General features: G+C 45.1%; 1 protein-coding gene across 1 annotated transcript in view; it reads right to left on the bottom strand.

Annotated features, from left to right (window-relative positions):
* Positions 1–18160, bottom strand: part of LOC137347049 (beta/gamma crystallin domain-containing protein 2-like) — a 62450-nt gene that overhangs the window by 29402 nt on the left and 14888 nt on the right. Inside the window, exons 7-13 of the mRNA XM_068011055.1 lie at positions 17786–17833; positions 11588–11706; positions 8266–8440; positions 6565–6704; positions 4218–4344; positions 3665–3700; positions 1957–2093 (exon numbers count right to left, since the gene is read on the bottom strand). Of these exons, the coding sequence (XP_067867156.1) occupies positions 1957–2093; positions 3665–3700; positions 4218–4344; positions 6565–6704; positions 8266–8440; positions 11588–11706; positions 17786–17833 (782 nt within the window). The remainder of the gene's footprint in view (positions 1–1956; positions 2094–3664; positions 3701–4217; positions 4345–6564; positions 6705–8265; positions 8441–11587; positions 11707–17785; positions 17834–18160) is intronic.

Genomic DNA, 18160 nt, shown 5'->3' with positions numbered 1-18160 from the left:
GAGGGAAAGAGAGAGAGACAAAGAGAGAGGGGGGAAGAGAGAGAGAGAAAGATAGAGCGAGGGAAAGAGAGAGCGAGGGAAAGAGAGAGCGAGGGAAAGAGAGAGCGGCACAGAAAGAGAGAGGGGAAGAGAGAGAGAGAGAAAGGGAGCGAGGGAAAGAGAGAGCGAGGGGAAGAGAGAGAGGGAAAGAGAGAGAGGGGCAAAGAGAGCGAGGGGCAGAGAGCGAGAGGCAGAGAGAGAGGGAGGCAAAGAGAGAGAGGGGGGAAAGAGAGAGAGAGAGGGAAAGAGAGAGAGAGAGAGAGAGAGAAGGAAAGAGAGAGAGAGAGAGAGGGGGGAAGGAGAGAGGCAGAGGGGGGAAAGAGAGAGAGAGAGAGAGGGGGAAAGAGAGAGAGAGAGGGGGAAAGAGAGAGAGAGGGGGAAAGAGAGAGAGAGAGGGTAAGAGAGAGAGAGAGAGAGGGTAAGAGAGAGAGAGAGAGGGGGTAAGAGAGAGAGAGAGAGGGGGAAAGAGAGAGAGAGAGAGGGGGAAAGAGAGAGAGAGGGGGGAAGAGAGAGAGAGAGAGAGGGGGGAAAGAGAGAGAGAGAGGGAAAGAGAGAGAGGGAAAGAGAGAGAGAGGGAAAGAGAGAGAGCGCACGCGAGCCAGAGGGAGACAGCGCACGCCCAATGAGATCGCAGACAAGTGGCAGATGAAATTTCATGAGGCAAATGTGAAGTGATTCCTTTTGGTCGGAGGAACGCAGAGAAACAATATAAAGGGTACAATTCTCGAGGTGGTGAAGGTGCAGAGGGACCTGGGTGTGTATGTGCATAAATCATTGAAGGTGGCAGGACAGGTTGAGAGAATGGTTAATAAAGCATTCTGTATCCTTGGCTTCATCGCGGCATAGAGTACACAAGTAAGTAAGTTATGTTAAACTTATCTCGACCACTGGTTTGGCCTCAATTGGAGTATTGCATCGAGTTCTGGGTGCCATACTTTAGGAAAGATGTGAAGGTATTAGAGAGAGTGCAGAAAAGATTCATGAGAATGATTCCAGTGATGAGAAACTTCAGTTACGTAGAAGTTGGGACTGCTTTCCTTGCAGAGGAGTAGGCCGAGAGGAGATTTGACAGCGGTCTTCAAAATCATGAGGTGTCTGGACAGAGTAGATAAGGAAAAACTGTTCCCATTGTTGGAAAGATCGAGAACAAGAGGACACAGATTTAAGGTAATTGGCAAAAGAAGCAATGGAGGCATGAGGAAAAACTTTTTCCCGCAGCAAGTGGTTAGGATCTGGAATGCACTGGCTGAGAGTGTGGTGGAGGCAGGTTCAATTGAGGTCGTTGAAGAGAGCATTGGATTGTTATCTGAAAAGGAAGGTGGTACAGGGCTACAGGGAGTGGCACTAGGTAAACTGCTCCTTCAGAAAACCAGCACAGACACGCCAGGCCAAATGGCCTCCTTCTGTGCTATAACAATTCTGTGATTCTGTGATATCCACCCGAGCAAGCAGCTGGGGCCTCAGTTTAACGTCGCATCCAAAAGACAGTGCCTCCAACTGTACAGCACTCCCTCAGTACTGCACTGGAGCATCAGCCTTGACTTTTGTACTCAAGCCCTGGAGTGGGATTTGAACCCAGAACCTTCTGACTCAGAGATGAGTGTGTCACCAACTGAGCCACAGCTAACACTGAAGAAAGCCATTCCACTGACAGTAATATAATGAATAATTACTCACATACTGCCAGCCCTGCATTGCAAATGGCTCCTGACCCACGAAAGTGGATCCTGGTAGGGGAGGGGAAGGGAGGGAAGTGAGGGGGTGGGTGGGTGGGGGGGTAGTGGGGAAGGGTAGTTGGAAATCTCCTCCCAACCCCTCACTACTCCTCCTCAAGGAGGAGAGCCCTGACAGTCGGACCAGTGATTTGAAAGCTGTATCACCAGGCCGTGTTAACCCTTTCTGTGCTGTAATACTCACATTCCTCCATCCACCTTTATGGAGGCGGCATTTGAGAGAGGGGCACCAGTGTTGGGGTATCTGGACAGGAAGTCCGATGAGTCACTGTACACTTCTCTGCTTCTCCCCGTAAAGTAAGGTTTCTCAAAAAGGCTGATCTGCAAAGAGAACAACAGAATTTTTTTAAAGTTGGGAGACCCAGGAGAAGGGCTGGGATCCATTGTATCGGTAAGCAGCAAGGCTGGAAAGAGTAGATGAGAGTGCATGTTCCAGCTGTTTTTTAAAAATCATTCATGGGATGTGGGCATCACTGGCCAGGCCAGCATTTACTGCCCATCCCTAATTGCCCTTGAGGAGGTAGCGGTGAGCTGCCTTCTTGAACCGCTGTAGTCCATGTGGGGTAGATACACCCACAGTGCTGTTAGAAAGGGAGTTCCAAGATTTTGACCCAGCAACAGTGAAGGAATGGCGATATAGTTTCAAGTCAGGATGGTGTGTGACTTGGAGGGGAACTTGCAGGTGGTGTTGTTCCAATTGATTTGCTGCCCTTGTCCTTCTAGTTGCTAGAGGTCGCGGGTTTGGAAGGTGCTGTCTAAGGAGCCTTGGTGCATTGCTGCAGTGCGTCTTGTAGATGGTACACACTGCTGCCACTGCATTGGTGGTGGAGGGAGTGAATGTTTGTAGATGGGGTGCCAATCAAGCAGGCTGCTTTGTCCTGGATGGTGTCGAGCTTCTTGAGTGTTGTTGGAGCTGCACGCATCCAGACAAGTGGAGCGTATTCCATCACACTCCTGACTTGTGCCTTGTAGATGGTGGACAGGCTTTGGGGAGTCAGGAGGTGAGTTACTCGCCTCAGGATTCCTAGCCTCTGACCTGCTCTTGTAGCCACGGTATTTATATGGCTACTCCAGTTCAGTTTCTGGTCAATAGTGGCCCCCAGGATGTTGATAGTGGGGGATTCAGCGATGGTAATGCCATTGAATGTCAAGGGGAGATGGTGCTGAAGAGTCATTGCATCAGGCCAGTGTGGAATATAATTTGGGTAAGGTATTGGAGTGGTTCTGGAACTGCATTAATAATTAAGAGGGCTGGACTAGTGATCCAGAGAATGAGAGTTCAAAAAAAGTTTGAAGAATCTGAATTCAGTTTTAAGAATCTAGAAATGAAAATCTGGTATCAGTAAAAGTAACCACGAAGCTGCCAGATTATAGTAAAAACCAAAATGATTTCACGCATGTTTTTCAGGAAAGGAAATCTACTGTCCTTACTCGGTTTTGGCCTATATGTGACTCCAATCCCACATCGACATGGTTGATTCTCAATTGCCTCTGAAATAGCCGAGCAAGCAGTTGAATCAAACTGCTAGAGTGCGTTTCAAGAAGGTGGTTCACTCCCAGCACCTTCATTGGGGCAAATAGTGATGGGGAATAAATGCTGCACTTCTCAGAAGGATGATGGAGGAGAGAGTGGGAGGGAGAGAGAGAGAGAGAGAGAGAGAGAGAAATAGAAGTAAAAGGAAGAGAGAAGACTGGAAGTGAGGGGGGAAAAGAGGAGAGAGAAAGGAAAGGGAAAACATTTCTTCCACTAGTACTCACAATTTTACAGGGATATTATGTGGAACAATCCAGAAAATACAACTTTTTCCCCCAAAATTTCCCTCCCCCAAGATGTATTAACACAATCGATCTGCAATTAAAGAACTGATAAATTCCACTTGGCGTTTTCCTACCTTGGGTTCGTACGGCTTCTCCACCCTGGGTGGACCCTGCAAATAAATCACACAAGACACTCAGCCCTTGACTGTTCAGCCTGGAGCACTTGATCTGTTAGAGGGGATCTTATATTAACGGCCCTTTGCTCTGGTCTTATCCACAAGTGGACTCAGTTTCTCCACATCCACCTTGTCAAACCCCTTCATAATTTTGAAGAGTTCTATCAGGTCTCCTTTCTCAGACTTCTCTATTGTGGAGACAAGAGCCCCAGCCTGCTCAAACATTCTTGACGGTTTGTAATTCTGGGATAGCTGGTTACTCACTGTTATAGAGTCATAGAGTTCTACAGCACAGAAACAGGCCCTTCAGCCCATCGTGTGTTGGTGATATCAAAGGAGCAAACCTACTTGGAAGGATACCTAAGGTAGAAGGGCCTCCACAGGAGCTCTATCCTAACACATACTTGCTCCTGCATTAGTAAGCTGGGAGATTGGCCAGTATCGACCCCCCCTCCCCACTTTGATATCCCTTCAATGATATTTTTACGTTACTTTGGGTTTGCGTGTGTACCATTTGTAGAGGCATCAGCGATCCCACTTGTGCTTTCTCTGCTCCCCATTCTTCCAGAGTTCGATAGGGACCCATGTCCAGACTGCATTGCTGGCCTTCAAAGAAAGGCTCGGAGTAAACAAACCATCTGCAGAGATAGAGAAACATTAGTGTGGATCCTTTTAAATCTGTATTAAAATTCTCATTCTTGTATTTGAAATTCTCTCCATACTCCTCGCCCTCTCTCCATCTCTCGAATCTCCTCCAGCCTTACAACCGTTTGAAATCTCTGTACTCCTCCAATTCTTTCCTCTTGTGCATTCCCAATTTCCATCGCTCCACCATTAGTGAACGTGCCTTCAGCTGCCTGGGCCCTAAACCTCTCCCACCTACCTTGCCTCCTATAAGACACTCCTCAAAACCTACCTCTTAGACCAAGTTTTTGATAGCCTGCTCTAATATCACTCTACATGGCTTGGTGTTTGATATTGTTCCCGTGAAGTGCCGAGGGACATTTTACTACATCAAAAGGTGCTATATAAATGCAAGTTGTTGCTCCTCACATGCCCCCATTTCTCTCCTACCCTCTGTTCAATACACTGACTGCTCCTCAGTGTAATTCCACAATGGCTGTGAACCTAGGCAGCGGGTCTTGCCAGGATATTCAACCTTAGAGGACATCACTGCCAGGCATGATGCCGTCTTCACATGAAGTGTACATGGGGTGAAGGGATAGCAATCAGGAGCAGGGTTCTCTGTGCCCCAGTGGTCCTGAGGCTAATTGTGGCATCCTCACTGCTCAGGCTGCACACAGCAGAGTGTTGACACTCGGCCCATTCGGCCCATCATGCCTGTGCCGACTCTTTGAAAGGGTTATTCAAATATTCCCACTCCTCTGCTCTTTCCCCATAACCTGGCCAGTTTTTCCACTTTGACTACTTATCCAATTCCCTTTTGAAAGTTACTGCTGAATCCACTTCCCCTATCTTTACAGACAGTGCATTCCACATCATTACTCACTGCGTAAAAACAAAATTTCTTCATCTTGCCTCTGGTCCTTTTGCCAATCACCTTAAATCTGTATCCTCTAGTTGCTGACTCTATCAAAACCCCCTCATGATTTTCAATGCCTCTATTAAATCTCTCAACCTTCTCTGCTCCAAGGAGAACAACCTCAGCTACTCTAATCTCTTCACATAACTGAAATCTCTCATCCCAAGTACCATTCCAGTAAATCTCCCTCTCCGGGGCAACATTCCCTTTAAATTTTTTCTTGAGAGCACGGGCAATTTATTTAAGTGCGTGGTCCCGTTAAATTCTTCTGGGCGGCAATGCATATGCGGTAATTTAAAGGGGCCAACTTGTGTGTGGTCGGCTGGGGACTTTCATGTTGCCGCGTGCCTGAGCCGCTTAGAGGGAATGTTGCTGCAGGGCCTGAACATCCTTCCAAAAGTGTGGTGCCCAAAATTGGACATAAAATTCTAGCTGAGGTCTAGCCAGTGTTTTACAAAGGTTTAGCCTAAGTTCTTTGCTTTTGTACTCTCTGCCTCTATTTTTACAGCTTAGGTCCCCAGAAACTGTCCTTAAAAAGGTTTTCCATTGCGATGTGCCAGCACGCAAGTTTGGTCCATGATGGAGACCAAAGGAGGGAGGACAAGTCAGTTCAGAGTGGACAGCCATGGCTCAATGGGTAGCATTCCCACTTGTACGTCAGATGGTTATTGGTTCCAGACCTACTCCAGAAATGTAAAGTACATAATCCCAGGCTGACACTTCCATGCAGTTCTGAGGGAGCACTGTACTGTCAGAGATGGCATCTTTCAAATGAGACATTAAACCCTCTTGGATGGACGTAAAAGATTCCATGGCACTATTTGAAGAAGAGCAGATGAGTTCTCCCCAATGTCTTGGCAAATATCTTATCCCTCAACCAACACCACTAAAACAGATTATCTGGTTATCATATTGATGTTTGTGGGAGCTTGCTGTGCACAAATTGGCTGCTGCACTTCCTCCATTACAACAGTGACTAAACTTCAAAAAGAAAAAAGTGCTTCATTTGCTGTAAAGTGCTTGGGACATCCTGAGGTTGTGAAAGGAGCTGTATAAATGCAAGTTCTTTCCTTCACTCACACTGCCCACACTCATCTCATATGGACATAGACCCAACATTTGGGAATGGGATCCTGCTCACCATCTCGATACAGGGACTGTTAAAGACATAAGGGGCAATTACAGGGATGGGAGAAGATACAAACGAGTAGGAACGAGCACTCAGCCCCACATTTGGCACATGCTTAAACCAACCAAGCCATCAGTACAGACATCCAATGAGACCCTTTAACAACAAGAGTGCTGAGAAACTTACAGTCCGGAATTCACAATGATGGAGGTTGTTTTTGGTGGATACCCGAATATCCGAATATCCTCGGATTCACCGTAAAACATTAGCTTCTTCCCCTCACCGTTGGCATCTGAGAACAAAGATATTTGTGGTGTGGTGTAGTCCTGAAAAACAGCGACCCAAAGAAATAATGTGTCATGGAATTATTCTGATTAATGAAGCTCGTTAAGTATGGAAATACTCTCCATGAATACCATCGCGTAGACTTTACTCTGGTTTAGATATTCTGTGCAGCTGTGTATATTGCTTATACTGCTTTGCAGAAGCATATGAACAGGAGGAGACTATTCAGCCTCCTAAGCCTGGCAAACACCAGACTCTAAGGACCAGTAGAGAGAGGTATCCTTCGTCTGTGCACTAACTGTCATCCAGAGTCTTAATCATTGGCCCACTCCTGCTCCTTTCCGTCCGTTGAACCTGTTCCGTCATTCACTTAGATCATATCTGACCTGTATTTTCAATCCATCTTATGCACCTTGTTTCCATAATCCTCCCTAAATCTCTCTCCTCCTTTGCCACTCCTTAAAACTGACCTCTTTGACTATGCTTTTGGTTACCAGTCCTAATATCTCCGCAGGTAGCTCGGTGTTGAATTTTGTCTGATAATCACTCCCGTGAAGCACCCTGGGGAGTCTTTTACTACATTAAAGGCGGTATATAAATGAAGGTTGTTGCTGCTGTTGTCGTAAATTGTTTATATTTGCTTTGGGCTGGAAAGTGGAGGATTTATTATCCACAAGTCACTTTGGATGGGAGTCCTTTACGGTACAAAGCTAAGCTTCATCGGACAGTCCACAATTACACTTGAAACTCTGACCAAATGTTAACTTTGCTCTAGAGCATCATTCCAAGGCAACATGACATCTTAGGGTTTCAGACGTTTATAACTGAGTAACCCAGAGAATGCGAGTTCAAGCCCCACCAGGGCAGTTTGTGAATCTGATTTCAGTTTAAGATATCTGGGATAAAAAGCTGGTAGATGTAAGAGTTACCATGAAGCTATGGGATTGTTGTTAAAACCTTATAGCGGCACAGTGGTGCAGTGGTTAGCACTGCAGCCTCACAGCTCCAGCGACCCGGGTTCGATTCTGGGTACTGCCTGTGTGGAGTTTGCAAGTTCTCCCTGTGTCTGTGTGGGTTTCCTCCGGGTGCTCTGGTTTCCTCCCACATGCCAAACACTTGCAGGTTGATAGGTAAATTGGCCATTAGCAATTGCCCCGAGTATAGATAGGTGGTAGGGAAATATAGGGACAGGTGGGGATGTGGTAAGAATATGGAATTAGTGTAGATGGGTGGTTGATGGTCAGCGCAGACTCGGTGGGCCGAAGGGCCTGTTTCAGTGCTGTATCTCTAAACTAAACTTATGGATTCAGTCATGTCCCTTTTGGGAAGAAAACCTGCCATTTGTACCTGGCCTGGGCCTATATGTGACTCCAATCTCACATCGCTGTAGTTGAATTTTGAATGCCCTTTGAAGTGGCCTAGCAAACTGTTCCGTTAATTCAAACCATTCCAAAGAATAGCTGGACTGCAGGGCACAGGCTCCTCCCCCCCACCCCCACCCTGAGAATGACCAATAAATATGGTCTTGCCAATGACACCCACTTCCTGAGAATTAATTTTTTTTTAAAACACAAAGGAAATACTTTTGCAAGCCTCTCTTACCCTGACTGCTATCCTGAGGGAGCCGATGACAATGGGTGTGGAGGGAGGTGGCTTGGAGTCAGGATCTTCAGTCTCTTCTTCAACTTCCTCTGACCAGGGATCCACCAACTCTACATCCTCTTCTGCAAATATCACCTTCTTCCCTTTATAATTTGGCTTCTCGTAGGCCACCCAGCTAAAGAAGATCAGAACAAAACCACAGGCTCTTTCAGGCTTTTCATTTTATAATCACACAAACTCTCAGCAACGAGACCATTGTTCCACTATTGATGCAATCACTTATTCCACCTCTCTGTCTATCTTGCATTGTTTTGGGGAGAGCAACACATGATTGCAATGTCACGTACAAGTAGAGTTGTCAACTCTGATTGAATGTATTTTCATCATGACCTTCTGCCACCAAATGCCCCAGCCCCACACTTCCACCATTAGTCACCCAACATATCCATCACCGTGGTGACCCCGTCTACCCCCAGCTGATTGGAAAGGAAACAGACTATTTATTACCTAATTGGATGATTCATCACTAAGTCAAACCCAACTGCCAAATTTTTAAATTAACAAAAATGTGTTTAAAGAAATATATAACTTTTAAAAAATGCTATGGTTTTTCTTCTGAGTTTTACTTGCGGCAGCGTCCTGGAGATTCATTTTTAATTCTCGGATACTCCAGAACAATCCTGGAGGGTTGGCAACCCTGGATACAAGTAACATGATGATGTATTGATAATGTCATAAATCTCTATCTATTCATCGAGAGACAGACTGACATTCCCTGTACTATGATAGGCCAATGATCCCAGAATGAGATTCCCTGTATGACGAGATGCCCCCTTAATATTTACTGAACTTTTGGAATTCTGCTACTGTCTCTCTCCTTCATCCATTTCCTCTTCAGAAGGTACTGACCCTTAACTGAGGTTACATCACACAGGGACCCTCTTGAAACTAATGTGATTGACCCCTTTGTTTCCATGCATAGGAACAGGAGGAGGCCATTAAGGCCCTCGCACCTGCTCCACCATTCAACGAGATCATGGCTGATCTGCGACCTAACTCCAGCCTTTGCTCCATATCCCTTAATACCTTTGACTAACAAAAATTTATCAATCTCAGTTTTAAAATTAACAATCTGTTACAGACAGGTGAGAGATGATAGGGATGGCTCCCCCTTTTTTACCTCTCGACTGACCAAAGGCAGTGTGTTTTTAAAAAAGTAGTGTTTTAACCCAAATGCTTTAATTGTCAAGAACAGGCAAATGATAAATTTTCTCTTAAGTTTAAAAGATAGATAATGCTTATTTTATAACAAGTATATCTACCACAACATCCACTCTGACCCTCAGATACACACGCACTCAGGAAAAAGAGAGATTATAAAGTTAGCATGCGTTTGGTCTGATGATTTTGAAGAGTCCTCTGTTAAGCTTGCTTTTCCCTGGGGTGAAGACTTGAAACGGTGCAGGCCTGTATTCTTTTCCCTTGTTCACTGAAGAAAGACTTGGGAGATTTAGGAAAATGGATGCACTGAGGCAGATTGCTTTTGTTATACTCCTGCCAAAGTTCACTGTTGAATGCCTGGTATGATTTCTCAGATAGTGAGCTCAAGGCCCAAACTCCAGTCACTGTCTACATGTAGTTCAAAGCTGGTAATCTTAGGCAGGGTCCTGTCTCTTCAATGGCGTAGATGGATCTCCTTTGTCTACCCAGAATATACCTTTATAAAAGCTCTTTATCAGAATCTAGTTTCTGTCATTTGACCATAGATTCTCCTTCCATTGTTCTCATAAATAGTTTCTGATGGTGAGGCCATTGTAAGACAATGGAGCCCAGATGTCATTCATCCTCATCTCACCTTGATAAAGTAGGTTTTTTCACACCCATTTTTTGGATTTTCAGTTTGGAGTCAAAAAGTCTGCAACATCATTGTTAACCCAATCAGTTGGAGAGATGCAGCCATTTCCACAGAAAAGGTCATTTCCATTTCAATGATTTCTCAGGGATGTGTCCAGAAATGTTGTATTTTAATGACTTCTCCAAAACTTGCCCAGACATGAAAATTAGCTGAGAGTTCTTCTTGTAGCTGTGTGTTGGCAGGTAAGGAAGGGTCACCTGACCTCTTACTCCATTTTGTTTACAAGAAAAGTGTCAATTTCAGATTTACTTCATAAGTTCATTTTATAGTTCATAAGTTCGGCTTGCGTGGGCACGACAAATTGATCTAGCATCAGTTGCTGTTTACAGAGCAGAGTTCCAAACTTCTACCAACCTTTGCGTGAAGAAATGTTTCCTAATTTCACTCCTAAAAGATCCGGCTCCAATTTTCTGGCTGTGCCTCCTAGTCCTAGGCTCCCCGACGAGTGGAAATAGTTTCACTCAATTTATCCTATCTGTTCCCCTTAATATCTTGAAAACTTCCATCAAAAATGCAAGACTGTGAACAGTGAAATCAACAGCGTGAATGGAGGATAGGGGTGATATCCCATTCCCATCCTTCCTTGACATTCAGGTGCACATTTTCCAGAGTGGTCACAGGATAATGATCAGAAGTGGGATTCTTTCTCACCACCAGCAGTTTCCCCACCCCCGCACACCCCACCCCGCCACCAACACCGCCAGCACCAACTACTCCAGTGGCACTGAGGCCAACTGTAATCCTGACTGATATTGTGGCTGAGATCAGCTAACTTCGCACTGACTGGGGATGGAACCTATCTGTATGGTTCAATACTAGAGTGATTGAGTCATGGGCAAAGTCCATCAAAATTCTCAGGGGGTTAAATTCACTGTTGTGCACCCCCTCCCTCCATGTAATTTTACTCCTTCGTGCACAAACAATGGGGTCAAAGGAGCCCTGGAAAGTGGGCCTTAGACCATATCATCGTGAAGCCAGGACTGTGGGAGGCGGCTGCATCAGTTACATCTTCCAACCAATGTTGCAGCAAGGGACCTGAAGCAAGCATTGGGTCCTGTATTTGTATATGCAGATGTCCTAACTACTGTTTCAGGGCTGGATCAAGGACACCTCGTTTGTCCTTTTCCAATATGGCAGGTGGTGTACTTTTGGATCGGGCGTGCTGTACACTTCCTGCCAGTTTTTTTGGGGCCTTAGAAGACAGTATGGCACCTGTAAAATGAGTGCTACACTCCCCAAATTTAACCCCCTTAAATTTTAATGACCAATTCAATAATGTTTTTTTTATACAGTGTGGAAGGGAGCCAAGGGAAGAAAACTCCGTGGGTCTAGAGAATTAGTAATTAACATACCCTCCAAGAGGTAGTATGTCCTTGGCCAATTGTGAAGTGTTTGGATTGGACTTACCATCCTCGAACAACCCTTACTGAAATGACAGCGGGAAACTGCCATGACGAGCAATCAGGCACATCACATCTAATTTCTCTCTGAAAACCGGTGAAGTTTGGCTTGTCATAAACGAGGATCTAAATTGCGAGAGAGATGGAAGATTGAAAAGAAAACAAATCAGGAGTTGATTTGCTCCACAGAGAAATTCAGCTACAAGCGTCATCACCCACCTAGGGTGTAGGTTTGTGCATTTTTGTTCATCGCGAGCCACATAGAATTGCATAGAATTTATGGCACATATACCAGCCATTCTGCCAAACTGATCTATGCCAATGTTTATGCTCCACACAAGCTGCCTCCTACTCATTTTGGTTTCACCCCATCACCCTATCTATTCCTTTCTTCTTCATCTACTTATCCAGGTGCCATATAAAAGATAAAGGCTCATGGGGTTGAGGGGAATATATTAGCATGGATAAGAGGATTGATTAATGAACAGAAAGCACAGGAGTAGGAATTTTGTTTTATATAGAGATACAGCACTGAAACAGACCCTTCGGCCCACCACATCTGTGCCGACCATCAACCACCCATTTATACTAATCCTACACTAATCCCATATTCCTACCACATCCCCACCTTCCCTCAATTCCCCTACCACCTACCTATACTAGGGGCAATTTATAATGGCCAATTTACCTATCAACCTGCAAGTCTTTGGCTGTGGGAGGAAACTGGAGCACCCGGCGAAAACCCACGCGGTCACAGGGAGAACTTGCAAACTCCGCACAGGCAGTACCCGGGTCACTGGAGCTGTGAGGCTGCGGTGCTAACCACTGCGCCACTGTGCCGCCTGTGGGCATTTTCAAGTTGACAGGCTATAAATAGTGGGGTGTGGCCAGAATCAGTGCTGAGGCCACAGCTATTTGCAATCCATATTATTGACTTAGATGAAGGGACCGACAGCAATAGATCCCAGTTAGCTGAAAGTACAAAGCTAGGTGGGACAGCAAGCTGTGATGAGGACACAGAGGCTGCAAAGGAATATAGATAGGTCAAGTGAATGGACAATAAGGTGGCAGATAATGTGGGGAAACGTGAGGTTATTCACTTTAGCAGGAAGAATAGAAAATAAGAATTTTTTTAAATGGTAAGAAACTTTCAGATGTTGATGTGCAGAGTACAAGAAAAACAGAAAGTTAGCATGCAGGTACAGCAAGCAATTAGGAAGGCAAATAACATCTTGGGTTCAACTGCAAGGGGGTTGGAGTATAAGTTTAAGGAAGTCTTCCTATAATTGGGCGCGACTTTGGCGAGACCACACCTGCAGTATTGTGCACAGTTTTGGTCTCCATACCCAAGGAAGGATATACTTGCCTTGGAGGCGATGCAGCAAAGATTTACTAGATTCATTCCTGGGATGAGACTGTCCGATGATAAGAGAAGTAGAATGGGCCTAAACATGATGGAGTTTAGAAGATACTGAGAGGCGAACTCATTGAAACATACAAGATTCTGAGGGGACTTGACAGGATAGATGCGAGAGGTCATATCCCCTGGCTGAAGAGTCTAGAACTAGTGGGGGGCATAGTCTCAGGATAAGGGGTCGATCATTTAAGACTGAGATGAGGACCAATTTCTTCATTCAGAGGGTGGTGAATCTTAGGAATTCTCTATCCAAGAAGGTTGTGGATGCTCAGTCAAGTCTATTCAAGGCTGAGATAGATAGATTTTTGGAGTTCAGGGGAATTAAGGGATATGGGGATCAGGCAGGAAGGCGGAGCTGAGGTCAAAGATTAGCCGTGAATATACTGAATGGTGCAGCAGGCTCGAGAGGCTGTATGGTCAACTCCTGCTCTTACTTCCTATATTCTTATGGTATTGATTTCCATATTTTCATCACTCTCTGGGTAAAAAAGGTTCACCTGAATTCCCTGCTGGAACCTTATATTGATGGCCCCTAGTTTTGGACTCCCCCACAAGTGTACCCTATTAAAACTGCTTCATGATTTTAAACACCTCTCCGACATCATCCCTCAGTCTTCTCTTTTCTTGAGAAAGAGCCACAGTCTATTCAATATTTATCGATAGTTATAACCTTTTGCTCCTGCTATTAACCACGGGAATTCATTTTGCACTTTCTCCAATGCCTCTATATCCTTATTTATAATAGAGACCAGAACTGTTCACAACATTTTGACAAGTCACTGGACTTGCTTTAACCCTGTTCTGCTCAGTGAGCTGAGGGGTATTATTCTGCAGTAAAAGCCAAAAATGCTGCAAAACACTCAGCAGGTCAGGCGGCATCTGTGGAGAAAGAAACGGGGGTGGGGGTGGGGGGGGGGAGTTTTATGCTTTTCCCCCACATCAGGTTTGGAAGCAGGTAGAGCATATAATCAGGCAGGATGGTGGCGGGGGAGTGGGGGGGAACCCTGCTACCTTCCCACCTCCACCCAAATTAAAATCAGGGGTGGGAAGGTGCCCTGCTGCCAATTGAGGCCCCTAAGTAGGCAATTAATGCCCAACTAAATGCCTCATCCAGCTGCTGCCAGGATTAGCCCAACAGCGGGTGGGCCTGTCGCTGCGTGGGGAGCACACCAAGCAAACCTGTGTGGGTTGTTTGCAAGCTCTAGTGTGTGGGGGGGGTGGGGTGGTGGGGGTGGTTGCGGGGCACAGGGGGAGTGTCCCTCATCAAAAGACACTTTGTGGCTGAACACGGGATCCAACATTGGGAAAGCGGGGGGTGGAGGGGGCTCCTTCTGAGAGCCACCCCCTTGCCCTTGCTGTGGCTTACCTGTGGCCTGGTTGCAGGGCCTTGGGTGAGTTGACTTCCAACGGGAGCCACCGCCTTTGCGGTGGCGCTGCTCAGTTAAACAGCTGCCGGCCTCTGATTGGCCAGCAACTCTCAGCAGTCGAGACTTCCGTTGCTGGGGTCCTTGATCCTGGGGAAGGCCCACCGCTGTCCACTTAAGTGCTTAATTGGCACTTTTGGTTTGGCAGGCCTGCCCCAGAGGAGACAACATGGGGCTCTCACCGACGCTTTTTGCCGGTGGTAGAGACTCCTGTCTCCAGGAGAAAATCCGTCCACAGTTCATGTTGCAGATCAATGGCAGTTGTGACAAAAGATCATTGACCTGACTCGTTAACTGCGTCTCATTCCACAGATACTGGCCCAGCTGCTGAGTGTTTGCAGCATTTTCTCTTTTTATTTCACATTTCCAGCATCCACAGTATATTTGCTTTTGTTGTTAGGTTTCGTCCTGCCTTTGTTTGCTGATTTAATAGGCACCTCCTGTTCTTTTGACCTGAAGGACCTGCTTCATCCCATGGTGAAGATCAATATGTTTCATGGAGATGTGTGATGTGCTCGTACTTTGCGGGAAATTCATCACTGCATTTGTGTGATTGTGTTGGAGGGCTGTTGTTTTGTTCTTAATTCTCACATGACTTTAGTTGGAAAGGATGAAGCTGAATTGTTTTTCGAAGGTTGGCTTCGCTTTGTGTGGAGAATTCCTTCAATTTGTGGCTATGGAGCAGTTAAAACATCACCTGACTCACAGCCAGAGAACTTGTTTTGCTGTAATTGGAGCTGTCACTTGTAATATTTCCTGGAGTGTTCGAAAACACATGCAAACAATCTGACCTTTGACATAGAATTTACAGCACGGAAACAGGCCACTCCATCCAACTGCTCTATGCCAGTGCTTATGCTTCTTACAAGCCTCCTCCCACCTTACTTTATCTCACCCTATCAGCATATCCTTCTATTCCTTTCTCCCTCATGCACCCATCTAGCTTCTTCTTAAAATACATCTATGCTTTTCCCTTCAGCTATTCAATGTGATAACAAGTTCCACATTCTAACTCTTCTCTGGGTAAGGAAACTTCTCCTTAATTCCTTATTGGATTTATTAGTGGCTAGCTTATATCTATGGCCACTAGTTCTGGTCTCTTGCACTAGTGGAAACATCCACTTTACACCTATCCTATCGAACCCATTCATAATATTCAAGACCTGCATTTGGTCACCTCTCAGCCTCTCTTTTTCCAGAGAACGTGGAGAATCACTGTACACGTCTGAGCATTGCTGAGATGAGATTTGTTGCCTGTACTTTGGCCACGTGGGTGAAGGAATTCTCGTCCAGCTCCTCTCCACCTTACTACATCCGTCTGCGCTTTTTAAAGTCTCCTCTCTTTCGATTAACTTCTCCAACTCCTGCTTGGTGTCTGAATCTCAGCCCTCTCTTCCCCTGCGAAACCTCTGGGAAATTTCATTACATAATCGTCCTGCCAGAACAATCAGTTTGCCAAGAGGCAAAACTTGTCTATTCTTGTGTCCAGGAAATATGTTTTTTTTTTAAAAGCTAGGAATTTTCAGAGTATTTTGCTGAGGTTTTGCCAAGCCTTGAAGTTTCCCTCTAACTCACCTGCTGTATTTTGCACTGCTAGGCTGTATTTTACATATGATTTGCTCAAGCTCCTGAAGGTAGTGTTCGGCAGTGTTTAGACACCTCTGTCCATATTCATCCCTTTAACCTTCAAATTTTGTTCTCATCTAGATTCTCATCCAACAACCTTTTATAAAAGTAAGTTGGTGGACACACAAGTAAATATTCAATATTTGGCTTAATAGTGAGATTCTCAACACTAAGTCAGAAGGTTTTGGGCTTAAGCCAAAGTCTACACTGATAATTCAGTTTAAGGGAGTATTGCACTGTCAGAGGTGCCATCTTTGAGATTAAGTGTTAAACCGAGGGCCCCTCTGCCTGTTCAGGTGGAGGTGAAAGATTCCATGGCACTATTAAAAGAACAAGAGCATTTCTCCTGTTGTCCTGGTAAACCTTCCTCCTTCCAAACATTATCTGCTGATTCGCTTCATCATTGTCCTTGGGACCTTTTTGTATTAAGATGGTAGCCATGTTTACCCACAAATTAATATTGACTACATGGTGATGACACTTCAAAAAGTAATTGATTGGGAAGTCCTGAGCGGGTGAAAGGAACTATGCTTCATTTTGATACACTCCAGGAGCCCACTGGCTTGCATAAAATAAGATCTGTTCATTAGAAATAAAAGTTTTGCATTCCCTGATTCACAGTTCATTGTTACAGTGGTAAATGTCTCTGCCACTTCTTCACTCATTGAATCATACAGCACAGGAGGCCATTTGGCCCATTGTGCCTGTTCCAGCTCTTTGAAAGAGCTATCCAATTAGTTCCACTCCCCTGTTCTTTTCCCATAACCCTGAAATTTTCTCCCCCAAGTATTTATACAACTTGTCTTTCAATGGTATTACTGAATATACTTTCACCACTCTTTCAGGCAGCACATTCCAGATCATAACGCGTTGCATTAAAAAATTCTCATCTCTGTTTGGCTCTTTTGTCAATTACATTAAATCTGTGTTCTCTGGTTACCGATCCTTCTGCCAATAGACGACCTTATTTACGCTATCAAAACCCTTCACGATTTTGAACACCTCTATTAAATCTTCCCTTATCTTTATCCGCTCTAAGGAGACCAGTCCCAGTTTCTCCAGGCATGGCATGTAACTGAAGTCCCTCATCCTTGGGTATCACTTTGGTAAATCCCCTCTGCACCCGCTCCACGTTCTTGACAACCTTCCTAAATTGTGGCGTCCAGAATTGGTTCATTGATTTAATTGCTCTAGATCTCTCTGAATGGCATCAATTTATTTTCACAGGTACAGCTGGCAAAACTACTTAATGCTATCAGTTGATCAACACCCTTGTTGTCTAATAGCAGACGTTAACATGCACCTCGGCCATTTCTCTTTTAAATTAAGAAAACCTGTGTGAAAGCCTCTAGTGCAGGGCACCATCAGCTTGAAGAGTCAGTACAGAGGCTATGATGCTAACCTTGTTTTTTTTAAAAAAGAGGTCGTGGACTATGGGAGGAAAGGGAAACTGAGGTTGGAGGGTTGAGTTCCTGGGAAAGAATGAGCCACGTGGAAGAAGACAGAGTGAGGAGTCTGGGCTTCAGCATAGCAAGGAGAGTGCAGGACAGCATCGCTGGGGCCCCGAGAGGATCATAAGAGGAAATCTGAGGAACACTGACCCAAGTAGCATCAATAAAAGAAAGAGGTTCAAGACTACTTGAAGTCCACAGAGGTGATGTGTACATTTTTAGCTTGAATGGAGCAGGTGTAAGAAACTGAAGGAGGCTATCCTTCCCGTACAATCTGTATTTCTTACCTTGCCAGGGCGTGGGTAAGTTTTTCCCTGTTCCTTTGGTTTGCATTTCTGAAAAGCAAAATATACACATCGGTGAAAATTTTGATTAATTAGAGTTGTTTCACAGTCAATGATGGGAGTACCTGTCAAGTGGACAGTAAGGGTTGAAATAGAGGGTGTGGCTATAACATGCATAAACAAAGAGTTAGCTGAGATGTCAAGAATAATTCTTCTCCCAGAGGTTTGACTACACACATGCACGCACATACACAAATAATAATAATAGCTGTTAGTTTGCTTTAATTAGCTGCACTGACACTCCCTGGAGCTCCACTGATGGTTAAACGATTGAAGTCAGGGAATAATTAGGATGATTTAATTAATACAAAATGGAAA

This window comes from Heterodontus francisci, chromosome 31, assembly GCF_036365525.1.
Source record: "Heterodontus francisci isolate sHetFra1 chromosome 31, sHetFra1.hap1, whole genome shotgun sequence".
NCBI classification, from domain to species: domain Eukaryota; kingdom Metazoa; phylum Chordata; class Chondrichthyes; order Heterodontiformes; family Heterodontidae; genus Heterodontus; species Heterodontus francisci.
The sequence above is the reverse complement of the archived record's forward strand: the minus strand, read 5'-3'. Positions and strand labels throughout refer to the sequence as shown.